The sequence below is a fragment of the Triturus cristatus genome, chromosome 6 (assembly GCF_964204655.1).
Source record: "Triturus cristatus chromosome 6, aTriCri1.1, whole genome shotgun sequence".
Classification (NCBI taxonomy): Eukaryota; Metazoa; Chordata; class Amphibia; order Caudata; family Salamandridae; genus Triturus; species Triturus cristatus.
This window is the reverse complement of record NC_140589.1, coordinates 1,561,328,639-1,561,345,530: the sequence shown is the minus strand read 5'-3', so window position 1 is coordinate 1,561,345,530 and position 16,892 is coordinate 1,561,328,639. Positions and strand designations below refer to the sequence as shown.

The 16,892-nt window shown below is 44.1% G+C and overlaps 1 protein-coding gene across 1 annotated transcript in view; it reads right to left on the bottom strand.

The window, feature by feature from the left end:
* The window catches only part of PROKR1 (prokineticin receptor 1), a 316,919-nt gene extending 300,241 nt beyond the window's left edge, over positions 1-16,678 (bottom strand). The window contains exons 1-2 of the mRNA XM_085609364.1: positions 16,547-16,678; positions 11,677-12,329 (exon numbers count right to left, since the gene is read on the bottom strand). Of these exons, the coding sequence (XP_085465490.1) occupies positions 11,677-12,137 (461 nt within the window). The 5' untranslated portion in view covers positions 12,138-12,329; positions 16,547-16,678. The remainder of the gene's footprint in view (positions 1-11,676; positions 12,330-16,546) is intronic.
* Between the last annotated feature and the right edge of the window lie 214 nt (positions 16,679-16,892).

Here is a 16,892-nt window from a genome sequence, read left to right as displayed (position 1 = left end):
GTAGTCCAATACAGATACACACAGAAGGGAACATTTGGCCCACAGTGACCAGAGGTGTGTATTAACAAAGCTTGAGAAAATAGAAGTTTTAGTCAGACTCCTCCAAATCCAAAAAGTCAACATGTTTTGACCTATTCATTTAGGCCTCTTCAGGATAAGGGAAGAAGACACAGAACGTTGGAACACATCCAAATCCATGCTCCAAGGGCTCTTCAGATCTGTCGTGGCTGTCTAGTCACTGTTTCATAGGAGAAAGACTGCATGTTCTGATGCAGTCTCTCTCTTATGAAACGGCGATGTTCTTTGTCTGTGTATCATTTTTGGACTAGCTCTTGTATGGACTGCTACTAAATACTATGTTCTGCAACCATATTGACATATTGTTTGGAAGAGAAACTAAGCACATTTATATGTCTTTGATATGTGTTGTGCCATATTATTGTAGGATGTGGAAAATAATAAGACGTGTTGTTGTGTTGTGTATGTACCTGTTTTTGTTTGATAAATACACATCTGGTACTTAGAGATGGTCTGTGCTTGTGATTGAAAATCATACAAACAAATGTTGTCTTGTATAGTGACACACAGTACTAGTGATTAATTAATATTGTCACTAGCATAATCATAATTCTATCTGTTTCCTCAGAGTACTATTTTGTATATGTAGTTCATCATGCCCAGGTTGAGGTGGAATGAATAGGGCAAACCCCTACATTGTTTAGCGTGGAAACTTGAGAAATGCGCAGCTTTCCAAGCCTACTACTGTAAGTGACAAAACAAATTGACACAGACATAGCAGACGCGACTCAAAGCAGGAGACCCAATTACCAAGCCACAAATGCATTTGGGGGCTGTCCCACTGCAAACACCCCCACTGAAGCTGATGTTCCCTGCCCATCCCACCTTTACCTAGTAGTACTCCCAGGGAACACATGAATACAACCACTTGCCTGGGTTCATTCCCTGAGATCACTTATTCAAAATATATTTTCACTGTACACACTTTTCTTAGTCTCTGCTATGAGAAACGTTGGTGATAGGGTTGTCAAATCAGTGCATATGGGCAGGAATTCATATTTACAGTACTAGCCTTCAGCAAATTAGTTTATCAAGTGGCTGACGATCCCCAAGTACAAATTCTGAGTTGCAAATAGAGGAGGAAATCCCAGCAAATTAATAGGGTGCGCCAAGTCTAGCCGAGGGTCTGGCTTGGCTGTAGCAGTCCATGCAGGAGCCAAGGCATAACAATGTGTGGGGATATATATTGTGCAACAAACATAATGCAAAATATGATGGTCTCTTCAAAATTCAAAAAAATCTATTTCTTGAACATGCAGAAGTGTTTCTCCTTAGTACATCAGATTATTTTGCTGCATTGATAGACATTTATTAAAAGTGACAATTTTCAAACTTGAAATTGGAAACAATAACAACTCACTTCCTGCCTCCTAAACAACAATACCATTAGTGATCCAAGAGGCAAGTCAATAGTCATGAAAACCCTAAACATGCCCTAAGTTCTTATTGTAGAGCAACATTATAGCATATTAAATCAAACGTAAGTTGCCAGTACAGCGCACATCCTGAATTCAAGTATTGAAAAGTGTGCTCATATGTGATAATAAAGAAAAAGGAAGCTCTGTGAAACAAAATATGTGCCAAGGATCACATAATTTGGATAAGCATGGAAAATGGTATTGATTCTAGGTTATCCAGATTCACATTGTGAAATTCAGGCACCACATGGGAATGTCTGTCTCTGTCTATCTCTCTCTCATTTAAATTAAAGTCACTGTTTTGGTTTTTATTCATGGCGCACAAGAGAAAAACCGACAGAGACATTGCATCGACAACTAAGGGCCCCCAGACCCAAATACCACACCAAGAATGAAATTTGTGGGTGTTACACCCCAAAACACCCTCTGAAGATAAGCCCCTGACTAAGTGCCAATATCACATGTACCACATTCTAAATCTGGTTATTCACCACTGCTTTGACTCAGCAACAATGGGAAACAAAAGTCATTTACTACTACCGCCATATCATAAAGGAATTTCAGGATAGTCTGACTGGGCATTCCGAGAGGTTGTCAGTGCAATGCTAGCTTTCTGCTCTAATGCAGAACAGAGAACACAACTTTGAGAGGGGCGTAGAAAGGAAGACATAGATGGTGGTGTGGGTTGGTGACAGAAGGCTAGTTTTATTTTTAAGATTTGGAATAGTGTGGAGAGGCCGTGTCATTTATGGATTCTACATTAGTCGTCAGCTCCTGCATAGCAGTTGGAAGTAGGGTCAGGTGTATAGGGACCCATATATACCATAAAATTATATAAGGGTAAAAAGTGAATACAAATAATTTCTTTCTTCATGGTGTTTTGAGTGACATCATGTTCCACTGGAGCTTCACTCTCATTGTCTATTTGATGTCACTCAGAAACCTTTGGTGAAAAAACACATTATTCTCTGTTACCCCTCTATAATTCTATATATTCTGCAGGATATTGATTCAATCCAATATGCTTCATCATTCACTCACTCACTCACACATTCACTCACTCACTCACAAAATACCATAAAATGAAAATAAGGAAAGCAACTAAAGCTGCAGAGTTCTTCGCAAATGCTCAGAGGCAAGACTTTAAAGGGCGATGTGGAACATTTTACAAAATCATTTTCAAAAATTTCTATTTGAGATAGTATTTCATTCTTTCTTAGACTGATTAAAATTTTCAAAGTTTGTGAATGTTGTAAGACCTTATAACATGCCAGAAATTATGCTGATATTTAGGTGCATGTATTACTGTGAAGCTTGTGTGAACCACTGCAGTGCACATGAGAAAACAGCTCTTCTACAGGCTTACGTCAATTTATTTTCAATCTTGGCCAAGACACAGTAAATTCTTTTAATAGCAGTTTGCCTTTAGAGGTTAGAACACCCAAGCTACCAAATGCCAACACTGCAATATCTGAGCAATTAGCAGCAGAAATCATGATCCAACATTTCTGGCAAACAATAAATACGAATACATTCAAAATGCGAAAGATAAGGGGACCTTCCAGCAAAATGTAGTGTTTCTCCTCTAAAAGATTAGGCCACCTGCACCATCAATGTCTGCTGTGAGTACTTATCAAAACCACCTCACCTATATAACAATCATTGGTAAATGCATTAGATTTTGCCTATCTGATTCATAATAAGCTGATTTTGTAGCTTGCTGAGTAGTTGTATAATATAAGTTATAGAAAGTCTGTTAAAATGTTATGACTTGTTTATGTACAAAAAGGCAATATAATTACCAGTGGCATAGTGTGGGTAAGTAAAATCAAAATTTTGAAAAATTAAATAAAAGAGGGAAATAATGGAATTAACTGATGTAATAGCAATATTATGCATTTAGAATAGTTCTGATAACTCTTGGCCTTGGTGCCACTACACCTGCTGCACCATTCAATCCATGCCCCTAGTGCCTGCACGATAACTGCATTTGTGACTGCCTGTTTAGTAGTAAAATATACCAATATTTGGTGTTTAGTGGAGTTAAGACAACTTTTGGCCCCTGTACCACTGTACCTGCTGCGCCATTCAAATCATGACGCTGTTGTCAGCAAGGTAACTGCACTTGTGACTACCTGTTTAGTAGTCAAATATAGCAATATTAGGTGTTTAGTAGAGTACCTAGAGCTTTTGGCCTTGACGTCACTGCACCTGACGCACCACTGAAATTATAACCATATTGCCTGCTGGATCATTGCTTTTTTGACTGTCTAGTTTAGAAATAAAATGTTGCAATAATCTGTGTTTAGTGGGGTCCTTAGAAATTTTGGCCCTAATACCACTGCACTAACTGCACCATTACAATAATGGTCCTTTTAACAGAAAGGTAACCGCAATTGGGATTGCATTTTTAGTAGTAAAATATCACAATATTAGGTGTTTAGAGGAGTTATGACAACTTTTGGGTCCGATGTCACTGCACCTGCTGCACCATTTTAATCACAAACACAAAAAAACAGTTGATGGACAGAATGCAGAACAATGTCATACATTCACCCCAGTACAGAGATCTGGGCCTAAATCCATCGTTTTTTTGCTCACCATGCCATTCCAGTTTGAACCCAGCCATATGCAAATCAGTCTTGACCCTGTGCCTCATGGGAGCAGTCCAGCCCGAACTGCAAAACCAGGTCCTCCCTGGACTGGAACCAAGCATCCTAGGAGGACCGGTTTCGGGGTTTCACCCCTCTTCAGCCAGGATAGCTTGATTCCAGTGGCATGGAGAGCACGGGACACACATCTGAGCATACCCGTCCCACTCGGGGTGACAAATGCAAAAACAAAAGTTGATGGACAGAATGCAGGACAATGTCATACATTCACCCCAGTACAGAGATCTGGGCCTAAATCCATCCTTTTTTTGCTCATCATGCCATTTCAGTTTGAACCCAGCCATATGCAAATCAGTCTTGACCCTGTGCCTCATGGGAACAGTCCAGCCCGAACTGCCAAGCCAGGTCCTCCCTGGACTGGAACCAAGCATCCTAGAACCGGTTTCGGGGTTTCACCCCTCTTCAGCCAGGATAGCTGTTAGACCTGGCATCATTGGCATGAGTCTCTCCTCCATTTTTTTCTGGTTGCCTCCTCTGGTTACGATGTTTTTGCTGGATTATTGCTTTGGGCACTGTGCCACTGCTGATCAGTGCCACAGTGCAAGTGCTCCCTATGTTAAATTGTTACATTGATTGGTGTTACCATGATTGGCTTGGTTGACTTACTGTTCAGACCCTAGTCTAGTGCACTGCGTGTGCCAAGGGCGTGTAAGTTAACTGCTGCTGGTGGGCTTGCAGCACTGGTTGTGCCACCCACAGAAGCAGCGTGTAAAATGTGTCTCAGGCCTGCCACCTCAGGGCCTGCGTGCAGTCCCTGACTGCCATGTCGACTTGGCAAGGAAACCTACTTGCCAGTCTCTAAACCTTCACTTTGCCACATTTCAGACACCTCTATGGTAGGCCCTAGGGCAGGGTGCATTGTTGGTAAAAGGTAGGTCATGCCCTGATGTGTGTGGCATGACCTAATAGTGAATTACAGCCATTTTCGTTTTCACTATTGAAGGGCTACCTGCCTCCCATAGGCCAGAATGGGCAGACGGATTATTAACTCCATTATAATCTATCTGACTCAGGGAGCATGGTAGCAGGTCGTAGACTTGACGTCGTGTGACTCCTGTGGGGGTTACATTGTTGCCAAAGAACTGTGTTTCAGAGGAATACTAACTTTGTTGCTAAAGAACTATTTGCCAATAAGAAACCTTACTTGAACTATTATTTTTCCTTCCAAAGAGTATTTATTAAGACTGTGGTATATTTTTGTCGTTATTTGGTCTTGTGCTAAGCCTTATATAAAAATCCTATTTTTATAATAACTTCTGTGTCGTGTCCATCTGTAGTGTATTCACTTTATTACTGTATGTGGTCATAAATGCTTAACACACTGCCTCTGGGATAAGCCTGTCTGCTCTGCCAAGCTACCAAGGGGGTAGCAGGGGTTATCTGAGTGTGTAATCCCCTTGCCCTGACTAGAGTTGGTAGGTCTCTATTTGTCAGAAGTGTATACCTCTGCCAACTAGAGACCGCCGGTTCTAACAATAGCCAAGACTGATTTGCATATGGCCAGGTCTAAACTGGGGTGGCATGGCGAGCAAAAAAACTGATGAATTTAACCCAGATCTCTTGACTTGGGGTGAATGTGTTGATTTGTTCTGCATTCCGTCCATCAATTGTGTGTCTTTTGCTTTCTCGCCCTAAGTGCGCCAGGTATGTCCAGACGTGGGTCTTGGGCTCACTGTGCCACTGGAATCAAGCTATCCTGGCTGAAGAGGGGTGAAACCCCGAAACCGGTCCTAGGATGCTTGTTTCCAGTCCAGGGAGGACCTAGCTTGGCAGTTCGGGCTGGACTGTTCCCATGAGGCACAGGGTCAAGACTGATTTGCATACGTCCAGGTCTAAACTGGGGTGGCATGGTGAACAAAAGAATGATGGATTTAGCCCAGATCTCTTGACTGGGGGTGAATGTGTTGATTTGTTCTGCATTCCGTCCATCAATTGTGTGTCTTTTGCTTTCTCGCCCTAAGTGCACCAGGTATGCCCGGACGTGGGTCCTGGGCTCACTGTGCCACTGGAATCAAGCTATCCTGGCTAAAGAGGGGTGAAACCCCGAAACCGTCCTAGGATGCTTGTTTCCGGTCCAGGGAGGACCTGGCTTGGCAGTTCAGGCTGGACTGTTCCCATGAGGCACAGGCTCAAGACTGATTTGCATATGGCCAGGTCTAAACTGGGGTGGCATGGTGAGCAAAAGAATGATGGATTTAACCCAGATCTCTTGACTGGGGGTGAATGTGTTGATTTGTTTTGCATTCCGTCCATCAATTGTGTGTCTTTTGCTTTTTCCCCCTAAGTGCGCAAGGTATGCCCAAACGTGTGTCCTGGGCTCACTGTGACACTGGAATCAAGCTATCCTGGCTGAAGAGGGGTGAAACCCCCAAACCGGTCCTCGGATGGTTGTTTCCGGTCCGGGGAGGACCTGGCTTGGCAGTTCGGGCTGGACTGTTCCCATGAGGCACAAGGTCAAGACTGATTTGCATATGGCCAGGTCTAAAATGGGATGGCATGGTGAGCAAAAGAATGATGGATTTAACCCACATCTCTTGACTGAGGGTGAATGTGTTGATTTGTTCTGCATTCCGTCCATCAATTGTGTGTCTTTTGCTTTCTCGCCCTAAGTGCGCCAGGTATGCCCAGACGTGGGTCCTGGGCTCACTGTGCCACTGGAATCAAGCTATCCTGGCTGAAGAGGGGTGAAACCCTGAAACCGGTCCTAGGATGCTTGTTTCCGGTCCAGGGAGGACCTGGCTTGGCAGTTAGGGCTGGACTGTTCCCATGAGGCACAGGGTCAAGACTGATTTGCATATGGCCAGGTCTAAACTGGAGTGTCATGGTGAACAAAAGAATGATGGATTTAACCCAGATCTCTTGACTGGGGGTGAATGTGTTGATTTGTTCTGCATTCCGTCCATCAATTGTGTGTCTTTTGCTTTCCGCACCATTTTAATCAAGGCCCTTTTAACTGCTATTGTGACTGCCTGTATAATAGTAAAATCAATCAGATAATGCCAACAAATCGCAAATAAAGGTACTGATGCTTGAATAGGAAATGCCACAAACGTTCTACGGCTAAGGCATCTGCTTTACACAACAAAGTAATAAAAAGCAAGCATCCCCGCATACTATTTAAAGCTGTTTGCCTTTTCCTTGGAAGGAGATCTTATCTTATAGTTTAAAAGTCTCTGAATTCTTGACAGTGAATGGGGCTTAAACAAAGTGAACAGCTTTAGTAGAAGAAAGTATTGTAAATGCGTGCAGCGTGGGGAAGATAGTATCTGTAAACAGTAAATGCTGTGCAGCCTTCATGTAAGAAAAAATATTCTAACCACTAAAGTGGATTGGAATGAGTACTTTGGCCTTGGGAACGGATAAGAGAAGCCCCTTTTCATATTTAGGAAAAACAATAGATTTCACAAAGACTGCACAAATGCTGTGCAGGAAAACCTAAACAAGCATTTGCAATGCAATAGGTCTCGCATTTGCGAGAGTTTAAGCTATTGGCGTTGTAAATGACAATGTCTTTTATTTATGTTTTAAAACCCAACACATAAATAAAAGGCATTGTCATTTGCAAGACCTATTGCATTGCAAATATCACACACACAAGCAGACACAGGCACACACACAAGCATACAAACAGACACACACACAGGCAGACATGCACACAGACTCGTTAAAGAGTTATTAAACAAGCCCATGTAAAATGGAAAGGCAAGAACGTAGTTGCACGCATTCAATGCCTGCCTGAATTTTCATGCTTGAGGAGCGGAAAAGGGTAGAGATGAGTAGGAGAGTGAAACCGTGATTGGGGCAAATCTTCAGTGCGCAGAATCACTGGTTCGGGAAGGCAAGGTGGGGACCCGAAACGAAAACAAGAAAAACAAGCATTTGCAATAATTAGTGAACCCACATGGCGGTCCTCCAGCTGCTGCGGGTGGGGGTGAACGTGGATCGAGATGTGCTCATGTCTGGCCTCCCTGTGGAAGGGAACTTCAGTTTTCCAGCAGATTAATTTTGGCTCTCAAGCTTGTAGAATAAAGCCATTCTATGAGTGAGTTGTCAAAAAAACCAATGTAGCACTAGATTAGGTTTAAGGGAGTGTAAGCCCACAACTCTCGTTAGCTGTAGAACAAAGAACATAAATTAAACACACAGCATAAACAATGTATTTTGGAAACACTGAAAGAGTGTAAAAAATAATCCGTTATGGTACAAACTTCATGGCAGCGGAATATAATCTGACCCCGGCTTCCCCAACCTTCCTCTCCATTAAGCCTCGGGGGAGGAAATGGTGTCCATCCGTCACAGTGTGTTTCCTAGACCCGTTTTATTTTCGCTGCTGGCAGGATTCTGATTGTCTCCTCTACTTTAATTTCTCTTTGTGTGTTTTTTTGTTTTAGAAGAGTTTCCGCCATCCCTAGCAGCGTATGTGACTAGCACACAACAGGAATACAGCTGACAGATTTCATCTTGTCACGCCAATGAATTCAGCGGTATAGATCGCTGCGAGGAGGTGAGGGGGTAACAGCAGGTAACTGAAAATGTTAGACAGTGGTGGGTCCGCAATAACCAGACACCTCCAGCTTTTCCCGATTTTAGGAATCACGATATTCCGTGAAATTTGCGGAAGCGCGATGCCCGCTATTTTGAAGAAGGCACCGACAGCGGGAGTGCAGGGGAGAGAGGGGATTCCCATGAAATTTGCGGAAGCGCAAGGCCCGCTATTTGAAGAAAGCAACAACAGCGAGAGGGCAGTGGAGAGAGGGATATTCCCGTGAAATTTGCGGAAGCGCGATGCCCGCCATTTTGAAGAAGGCACCGACAGCGGGAGTGCAGGGGAGAGAGGGGTGAGAGAGCACGGACAGCGGGATGGGAAAAGCATTGCAAGCGGTGCGGACAGGGCAGTAACGGAGGGCCCGGGGGCTGCGGTTCAAGGCACAGAGGACATTCAGCGGTGCGCGCATGCGCTGCCTATGCGAGACTCAAAAAACAACAAAGTAGTGCTTACATTGAGAGATACCGCCCTGCAGTGTAAGTTTACTGTAGTTGGTCGATGCTGCTTCCGGACTACAAGCAAGTTAGTATCGGATCAACAGCCAACAGAAAGCAAGATAAGAACAGCAATGAAATAGTTAAACGAATCGCCAGCGGTATGACAAATTACACGGAGTTTCACCCAACATACAAATTACTTTATGTGTCGCTGAGACAGCGCATGCAGCGCATGCGCTGCCAAGGCGAGACCTAAAAAGGCTTTCAGTTCAGAGTCCTCCACCTCTGAGGAATTGGTCTTTCAACACCTCAAGGAAGCACTGTTTATTTGTGGATATTTGGCACACTCTTTAACTCCTTTCCAAGGGTGCATCATGGAAACGAGACAGATGTAGACCCAAGTTTAAGAGCGAGGAGGCTATTTTTGACAAGTACACTAAGTCATAATTTAGGGAGATTTGGAAACCATGGGGCATATTTACGAGCCCCTTGTTCTGCCAGAGCATCACTTTTTGTGATTCTCCGACAGTGCAAACCACAAAATCATATCTATGAGGTCACACAAAGCCACTTTGAGTGGCCCTAAACGGCCTCGAGTTGTGCTCGCCTTGCTCTGCACTCGGGAGGCATTCCACGTGCATTGCCGTGGGTGTTCCCACGCAACACCCATTTTGTTCCCACGCAACACCCATGGATTTTGATGATTCCCCAGTTTTACAACACTATGTACACCTGGGAAAGTGCCAAAGCCTTATGCCCCCCCGAGGTGAGGCATAACGAGAAGAAATAATTGTATTTCTCCTTGTTTATTCCTTTCTCCATGTGTGCTGCATTCAGCACACACAGAAATAGGAAAATGCCTCTCAGGATTGTTTTTGTGCCGGAAGGTGCCCCTTCATGTACAAAACCATCCTGCTGACAACACTGCATCATGGTGCAAGCGTGCCTGCTTTGGCACAAGGCTGCCAAAACAGCGCTAGCGTTGGAGGAAAGGACTGGAATGCACTGTATTAGATAAATACAGTGCATTCCTGCCCTTTCCCTTTGACGTAAGTCAGAGGAGCAAGCTGACTGGCTGCACTGCCCTATTTCAGAACCCCATAAATGAGGCCCCATAAGTGGGAAGGACTTGAGTGGTGGGAATCATCTGGAGAAGGGGGAAGCACAACTCTGGTAGAAGTGGTCATACATCTGCCTGAAGTAGATACACAAGTTGCACTTGGCAATTTGTAAAATGATTGAGGTGTTGTATTGTGCCTAGCTGGTGAAAAGAAGCAATTCTGAAATTGTCGTTTCCCCAGCTGCCAAAATGCCCATGATCCACAGCGCAGTTGTTTGACTCCCTTTGCCTCCTTTTCATTAAATGAAAACATTGGGATGTTGATAAAGATGGCAGCGCGGATATCACATAATATTTAAAAAATACTTGAAAACTGGACAAATGAGCACAGTGATTGATATCTGTGGTATGAAAACCTAGACAGCAGAGTAGCACATTAGTGGACGGATGGAAAGAGAACAAAGTGCGAGCATTTTATATAATTCGCACCCCCTCCGGAAACAGCCATCGGTTTGGTTACACTGCAGAGAGTGAAAATGTACATTACAGAAAATGACAGCTGCTCCCCATCTGGAATATTTAGTGCACACTCATTCCTTATGTGGATGACATTCAAAAGCTACCTTTCTCCATCTATCTACGTGCATGTGCCCTTTAAAGTGTGGCAATTCCTTTACCCTTGGACATGCTTCAAATACAGAAGCAAAGCATGTGGTCTTTGGCAATGATGGAAATGTAATCCACCCACATAGTGCACAGTGTTTATCGCACCCTGAGGGTGGGTAGGGGCGCGTTAATGAGAGAAGATCAGAGGGACCCTTGGTGCATTCATCCATTGTGAGACACAGCCAAAGCCTGCACCACTTTTCACATAGAAGTCACATTTGCACATGCACACACTCTGGTAGTGTGACAGGGGCTTCAGTAACAGGAGAATCACATATATAATGTTCACCCATGCCCCTGGAGGGGGAGTCGGAATGTACACACAAATGTGAGTGTAGTCTAGGAATGGACATACGGACAAGGCCCCTCCAAGCGCCTATGAGGACAGAAGGACACAGTCACAGATCATCTCTCTGTCAGCATCCTACACACTTCCTTGCACTCAGCAGCATGCGTGCACTAAGGTAATCACATAGCATTGTTTTTCATAGGAAGGATGGATGGATGGGTGGGTGGGTGGGTGGATGGATGGATGGGTGGGTGGGTGGGTGGATGGATGGATGGGTGGGTGGGTGGGTGGATGGATGGATGGATGGATGGATGGATGGATGGATGGATGGATGGATGGATGGATGGATGGGTGGATGGATGGATGGATGGATGGATGGATGGATGGATGGATGGATGGATGGATGGATGGATGGATGGATGGATGGATGGATGGATGGATGGATGGATGGATGGATGGATATGAACACTGATATGCAAATAGTTCAACATCAGAACAGCAAAGACTTACCTGTCAACAGCTATGGCCAGAAGGGCATTGGTCGACACGTACAGAGACACCGTTCTGAGATAATTTACTGATGCACACAGTACATGGCCGTGCTCCCACGAGAGCTGTTTCACAACATAATAGTCCATCTCAAAAGGGCAGCACACTATTGCCACAATGAAATCAGAAATAGCAAGATTGGCAATGAGCAAATTGGTCAAGTTTCTTAACTTCTTGTATCTGGCCAGGGCTGCTATGAAAATAAAATTGCCAATGCCGCAAATTAGCATAATGCAGATGAGCGATATCCCAATCACAATCTTTGCAGCGTAAAAGGTCCTGGTCTTGGTAACGTCGTCTTCGTAGTCGAAGGGCAGGTCGTAGTCACTGTAGCTGAAGTTAAAAGGGTAGGAGAGGTTGCGGGAGTAGAGACCTTCATGCAGGTTGTAAAGCGTAGTGTAGTCGGAGCTGTTCCCTTCCATGGCTGAGGTAGTGAAGCAGCAGTCCTCAGAATGGCTCTACCTGGAGGATTGACTGTGGTCTCCCCGATATCACAGAGGAGATCCTGGGGCTGGTGTTTCGAAGGAAGGCAGCAAAGGAGACATGTCAGCCCTGTGCATCACGCAGGCTGTGCGTGGAACCCAGTGCTCTATCCACCAACACTTCTCTGTGATCTGCAAACAGTGGAAAGAAAGCACATTTTACCATTATGGATCTCACAACAGATTTTACTTACAACCAAGCTGTGAGCAGAACTGTTTATAATGGCATACTTGCTTAGGTCAGATTTTCAGGGGATCAGAAAGGGTATTGGCTAAATCTATACTGGGTGACGTGACAAATAAATGATGGCCTGTCCTTTCAAAACAAACTATTTTGAAATGATCGCGTGTGGACCACGCTGTTTATCCAAAATGAATCCATTGTTCTAAGCAATAGCACCAAGAAAGAAATGAAGGGAACGTGGCAGAAGATAGCCCCCCTTGTACTCTAATGTTGTGCGATGCAAACCAATGCTAGGTGACGATAAAGTATGCAAATGATTGCTGTCAGTCCTTTTGTACACAAGAGAAAGATGATGTGAGCACAGTGCTAAACAGCATTGCTGTGACTAGCGTGACACTTCATATCATTCATGCAAAGTCTGAGTAACAGGGTGACAATAGCGCAAAGAGCCCTAAGATCAAATACAAAACCATATCAACTAAAGTGATGCAAAGTAGCACGACGTGGGTTAGGGAAGGATACAAGCCTCAAACGGAAACAGGTGCAAAGAATTGGCAAATGGAAATTGTGTGATATTTCCACCCGTAAATCAAGGAAGATTCAGAAAAAAGACACACAGTGCACAAGTATCACGTGGCGGTGGTCTGTGAGACGACTTGTACTCTTGTTCTGTCTTTGCCTATGTAAAGAATCAACATTGTGTTTAGCGTCACAAGAATACAGTATTTTTAGTGTTGTTTGGCTAATGAGAACATTAGCGTGCCGTGATTAGTGAATTCATTGCGGCAAACATTTTGGCCCTATGAGCAATGAAACTGAGATTTCTGTGCAGCATTGCATTCAATGAGTGAGATGATTTTGTAAAACTGAATTTAAAAAATATTTTCGCTTTAAAAAAGGAAATGTATGTATCTATGTATTCATTTACAGAGCTTGAAGTCATCCTTGGGGTATCAGGGAAACTGATCAAAGCAACAAAAGTCACAGACAGCATTTAACAAAATAGTTAAGTCCTCGTGCCTTGCGAAATTAAAGGTGATCAGATTTACAGTGAAAGTCCAGTGTGAGGACAATGCATAGGTGAAGATAGAGCTGGCTTTAGGGCAGTGCGAGTGATGCGGCCCCACAGGGCGCTGACCTGAAGGGGGGCACTGACCTCAGGGGAAGCACTGTTTTTTTGCAATATCTTAAGATTCAAAAGCACCTGCTGCAGAGTTCCTTGTGCCGCCAGCTTTCAGGCTGAAATAAAAATGGCAAGATAACTTTTGTAATAAATGTTCTTCCTAGAGCGAGGGAGAGAGAGATCAGAGTTTTGTCTACTGGCACTTTTGACTCGCCATAAATTAGCGCAGATGGTTAATATGCCTGCTGCAAAGAACAGATCTGTATTTTACTTGGATAGCTGAGTGGATTAGTAAAGCCAGACTTTACCAGCGCTTTAAAACTCATGAAATGTATGTGAGAGATGGGCTATTGAGAGATGAGGGGCATTTTTGCCAGGTGGTAGGGAGGGAATCCGAGGAGGAGCTCATTGGGGGGAGGATGAGGGGCGGTGCAAAAAAAGTTTGGTGCACCGCGTGCCACCAGCGCTATACCCGGCCCAGGGTGAAGACCTGAGGTCCAGAAATCTCCACACCCACAGTACATCTTATGAATCACATTCTTTATAGAGGAAAGATCCCCGTTCCTGCCCTCTGAGCAAGTAATGAAATCATTACTTACTGGTAATTTTCATTACCACAAATCAGAAGCCTCTTCGTCCCTCCCTTTCTCCCGTTATTGCATCACCCAACTTACTTTAACTTGCAACATACAGGAGCTTAAAGGGAGATGCTTGGGGCGTGGCATGCCCTAAATAAGTGCATTCTATGTTTGGTATTTGTGTCTGGGAGGGAGGGAGAGAGAGAGAAGGGGGGAGAGAGAGAGAGAAGGGGGGGGACGGAGATGAGAGAGAGAGAGATGTGCACTGTACAAGCAGTTCGTATATTTGATTTAATAGACAATAATGTAGCTGCATTTACATTAACAATCTAGACCACTTTTAGGGTTTACATGACTACTGACTTGCCTCTTAGTTCACTGATGGCATTGTCATAGAGAGGTGAGCCATGAATGTTTCTCACTTTTTTATGTCTGCCTATACAGTTACATAATCGGATGTTCTAAGGTGAAATGCTTAGTTCATGTTAAAGAAATTCACTTTTCGAATTCTGAAGAGAGTGTATCATATTTTACATTATGTTTGTTTCACAATATGCATGCCAAATGTTTTCATGGCTCGGGTTGTGTACATACTCTTGGAGCCAATCCAGACATTTGGCTCAGTTTTGGCTAGGCCCGGCCTATTAATTTGCCTGCCGCCCGCCTCTGTTTGTTACATGGGCCTAGTTCATAGGGCCGTAAGGCACTTGATAAATTGATATTCAAAAGACGAGGACTAGAAACTTGGAGCCTTGCCCAGATGGACCGCTTTGACAACTCTACCAACAAGGCTTCTTGTACCAAAGACAAAAAAGAGTGTGTGCAGTGAAAATACATTTAAAATAAGTGATCCCAGGGAAGGACCTCCAGACATTGTATTGCATGTGACCGTAGTCATGAGTTCCCGCGGAGAACTAAGAGGCCCAGGTGGGAAGGGCAGGGCTGTAACTTCAGCGGGCATGTTTGGGTTGTGACATCCCTCCAATGCATTCTTGGTTTGGTAGTTGGGTCAAGGGGCCCTGATTCAGGACTGCTATGTCTGTGTCAGTATTTCTCAACATTCTTATTTCACTAAGAGGTTTTACCTTGTTCATTTTTTAGATCATGATCTTAAATATATATAGAGTGCAATAGGTGATTGCATGAATGCATGCAAATAGTACAGCTAGTGGCAATCACTCGGAGTAGCATTCCAAGACATTGTTTTTCGCCCACCGCGCCACTCTAGACAGAGGTCCACCTATTGCAAATCAGTACTGACCCTGTTCCCTATGGAAACAGTCCCTCCCAACCCTTGGTCATATTACCCTTCCACCCTGCAGACACTTGCTTTTTTAGTTTGGATATTTAAGATTCAACCAATCTCCTCCTCCCAAAAATCTCTGTGATTGATTAAGCTACGTCCCTGGCGATCTGGGTTGGGAGGGTCATCCAGCCATCTGCATATGTCGTCTGTGACCCAAGGTTTGCGTGTTGCACCTTCCACTGGTCAAGTGTCAGTCTGAGACACAGCTACTTAACACTACAACTCCAGAGAGCTGGGTTTACCAGGGTTACAAATGCTGTTTTTTCTCGTAAAAGGATGATTGAAGCCCACGAAATCTGCGCTAGTCTCCCCTGAATACGCGTGCTTGCAGCGCAGAGATGTTGATGAGTGAGACGGGGTTTGCACTAATGCGCGAGAATAAAGTTCCTCCTGCGTCAAACTGGCACACTTGAGAAGAAAGTGCTTCACAGACGCTTGGAGCTAAATCTGTCCAAAATGTGCACTTTCGCTGGGTGACAACAAGGCGTGTCAGTTGGAAATTGTTTGGAACGGAAGTAGTGTTTTTTCAAGCAGACATATACCACGTCCCTGGTCAGAATAATTGCAGCCGACAGCAAGCCGATTAGGGGGTCACAGAACACTCGGAAATTTAAGGAATATTGCGCGCAAATCTGTCTTTGAAAGTGAACAAACTGTAAGAGACAAGGAGAGCGCTGGTGCCAAAAGTGAACAATATCTCCACAGAACACATCATTGACCCTCTACCTCGGAATCAAGTATCACAGCGCACGGTGAAGCCAATAGAGTCTGGCTTAACAGCAAGGGAAGTCCATGTACTAAATAATGCACATAGCATATTTATCATCATCATCATTCAGATCGGGTGCTTAGGCTCGTTTTTTGATGCTGGTTAGCGCCGGGACACCCCTTTGCTGGGGCAGCTGTGCGCTATATCAGCTCGAATAACATAACATAACATCCCCACCATCGTCATACCTAATTATAAAGCGCTTCATACCTCATTTCTGCCCTTCCTAGGTAGACTCTGAACTCCATAAAACAACAGCAAACATTTAAGATTAGAGAAGCAATAAGTTTTTAAAAAAATACCACCCAAAAAAGTAACCAACAAGAACTGTCCGTCACTAGAAAGAGATATTTATGGAAATACATGCACTTGTTCTTAAGTGAACTTACCGGTAGAGCTGCACAATAGGACGATTCTCTGTTCTTCCCTTTTATCGGCAGCTGGAATGGGCTGCTATCGTGTGCTGCCCTGTCGTGCGGATTGTATTCGGTGTTCTCTCGGTTCCTGTTCTTGCTCCTGCCTCCTGTTAATCTCTACAATTACCTATAGCAAATTGTGTCCATTCGTCAGGTCGCCGTCAGCATTTTTCAGTGCTTCGAGAGGACTATCGCCACCTGTCGTCTAATTTGAGAACTGCAAGTAATACGTCCTAGCAGTCCGTACAGCTGTGTTGAAAAAAACTGCAAGGATTTTGTGAGCACAATTTAATCTTTTTTCAGTGGAAATAATACCGAC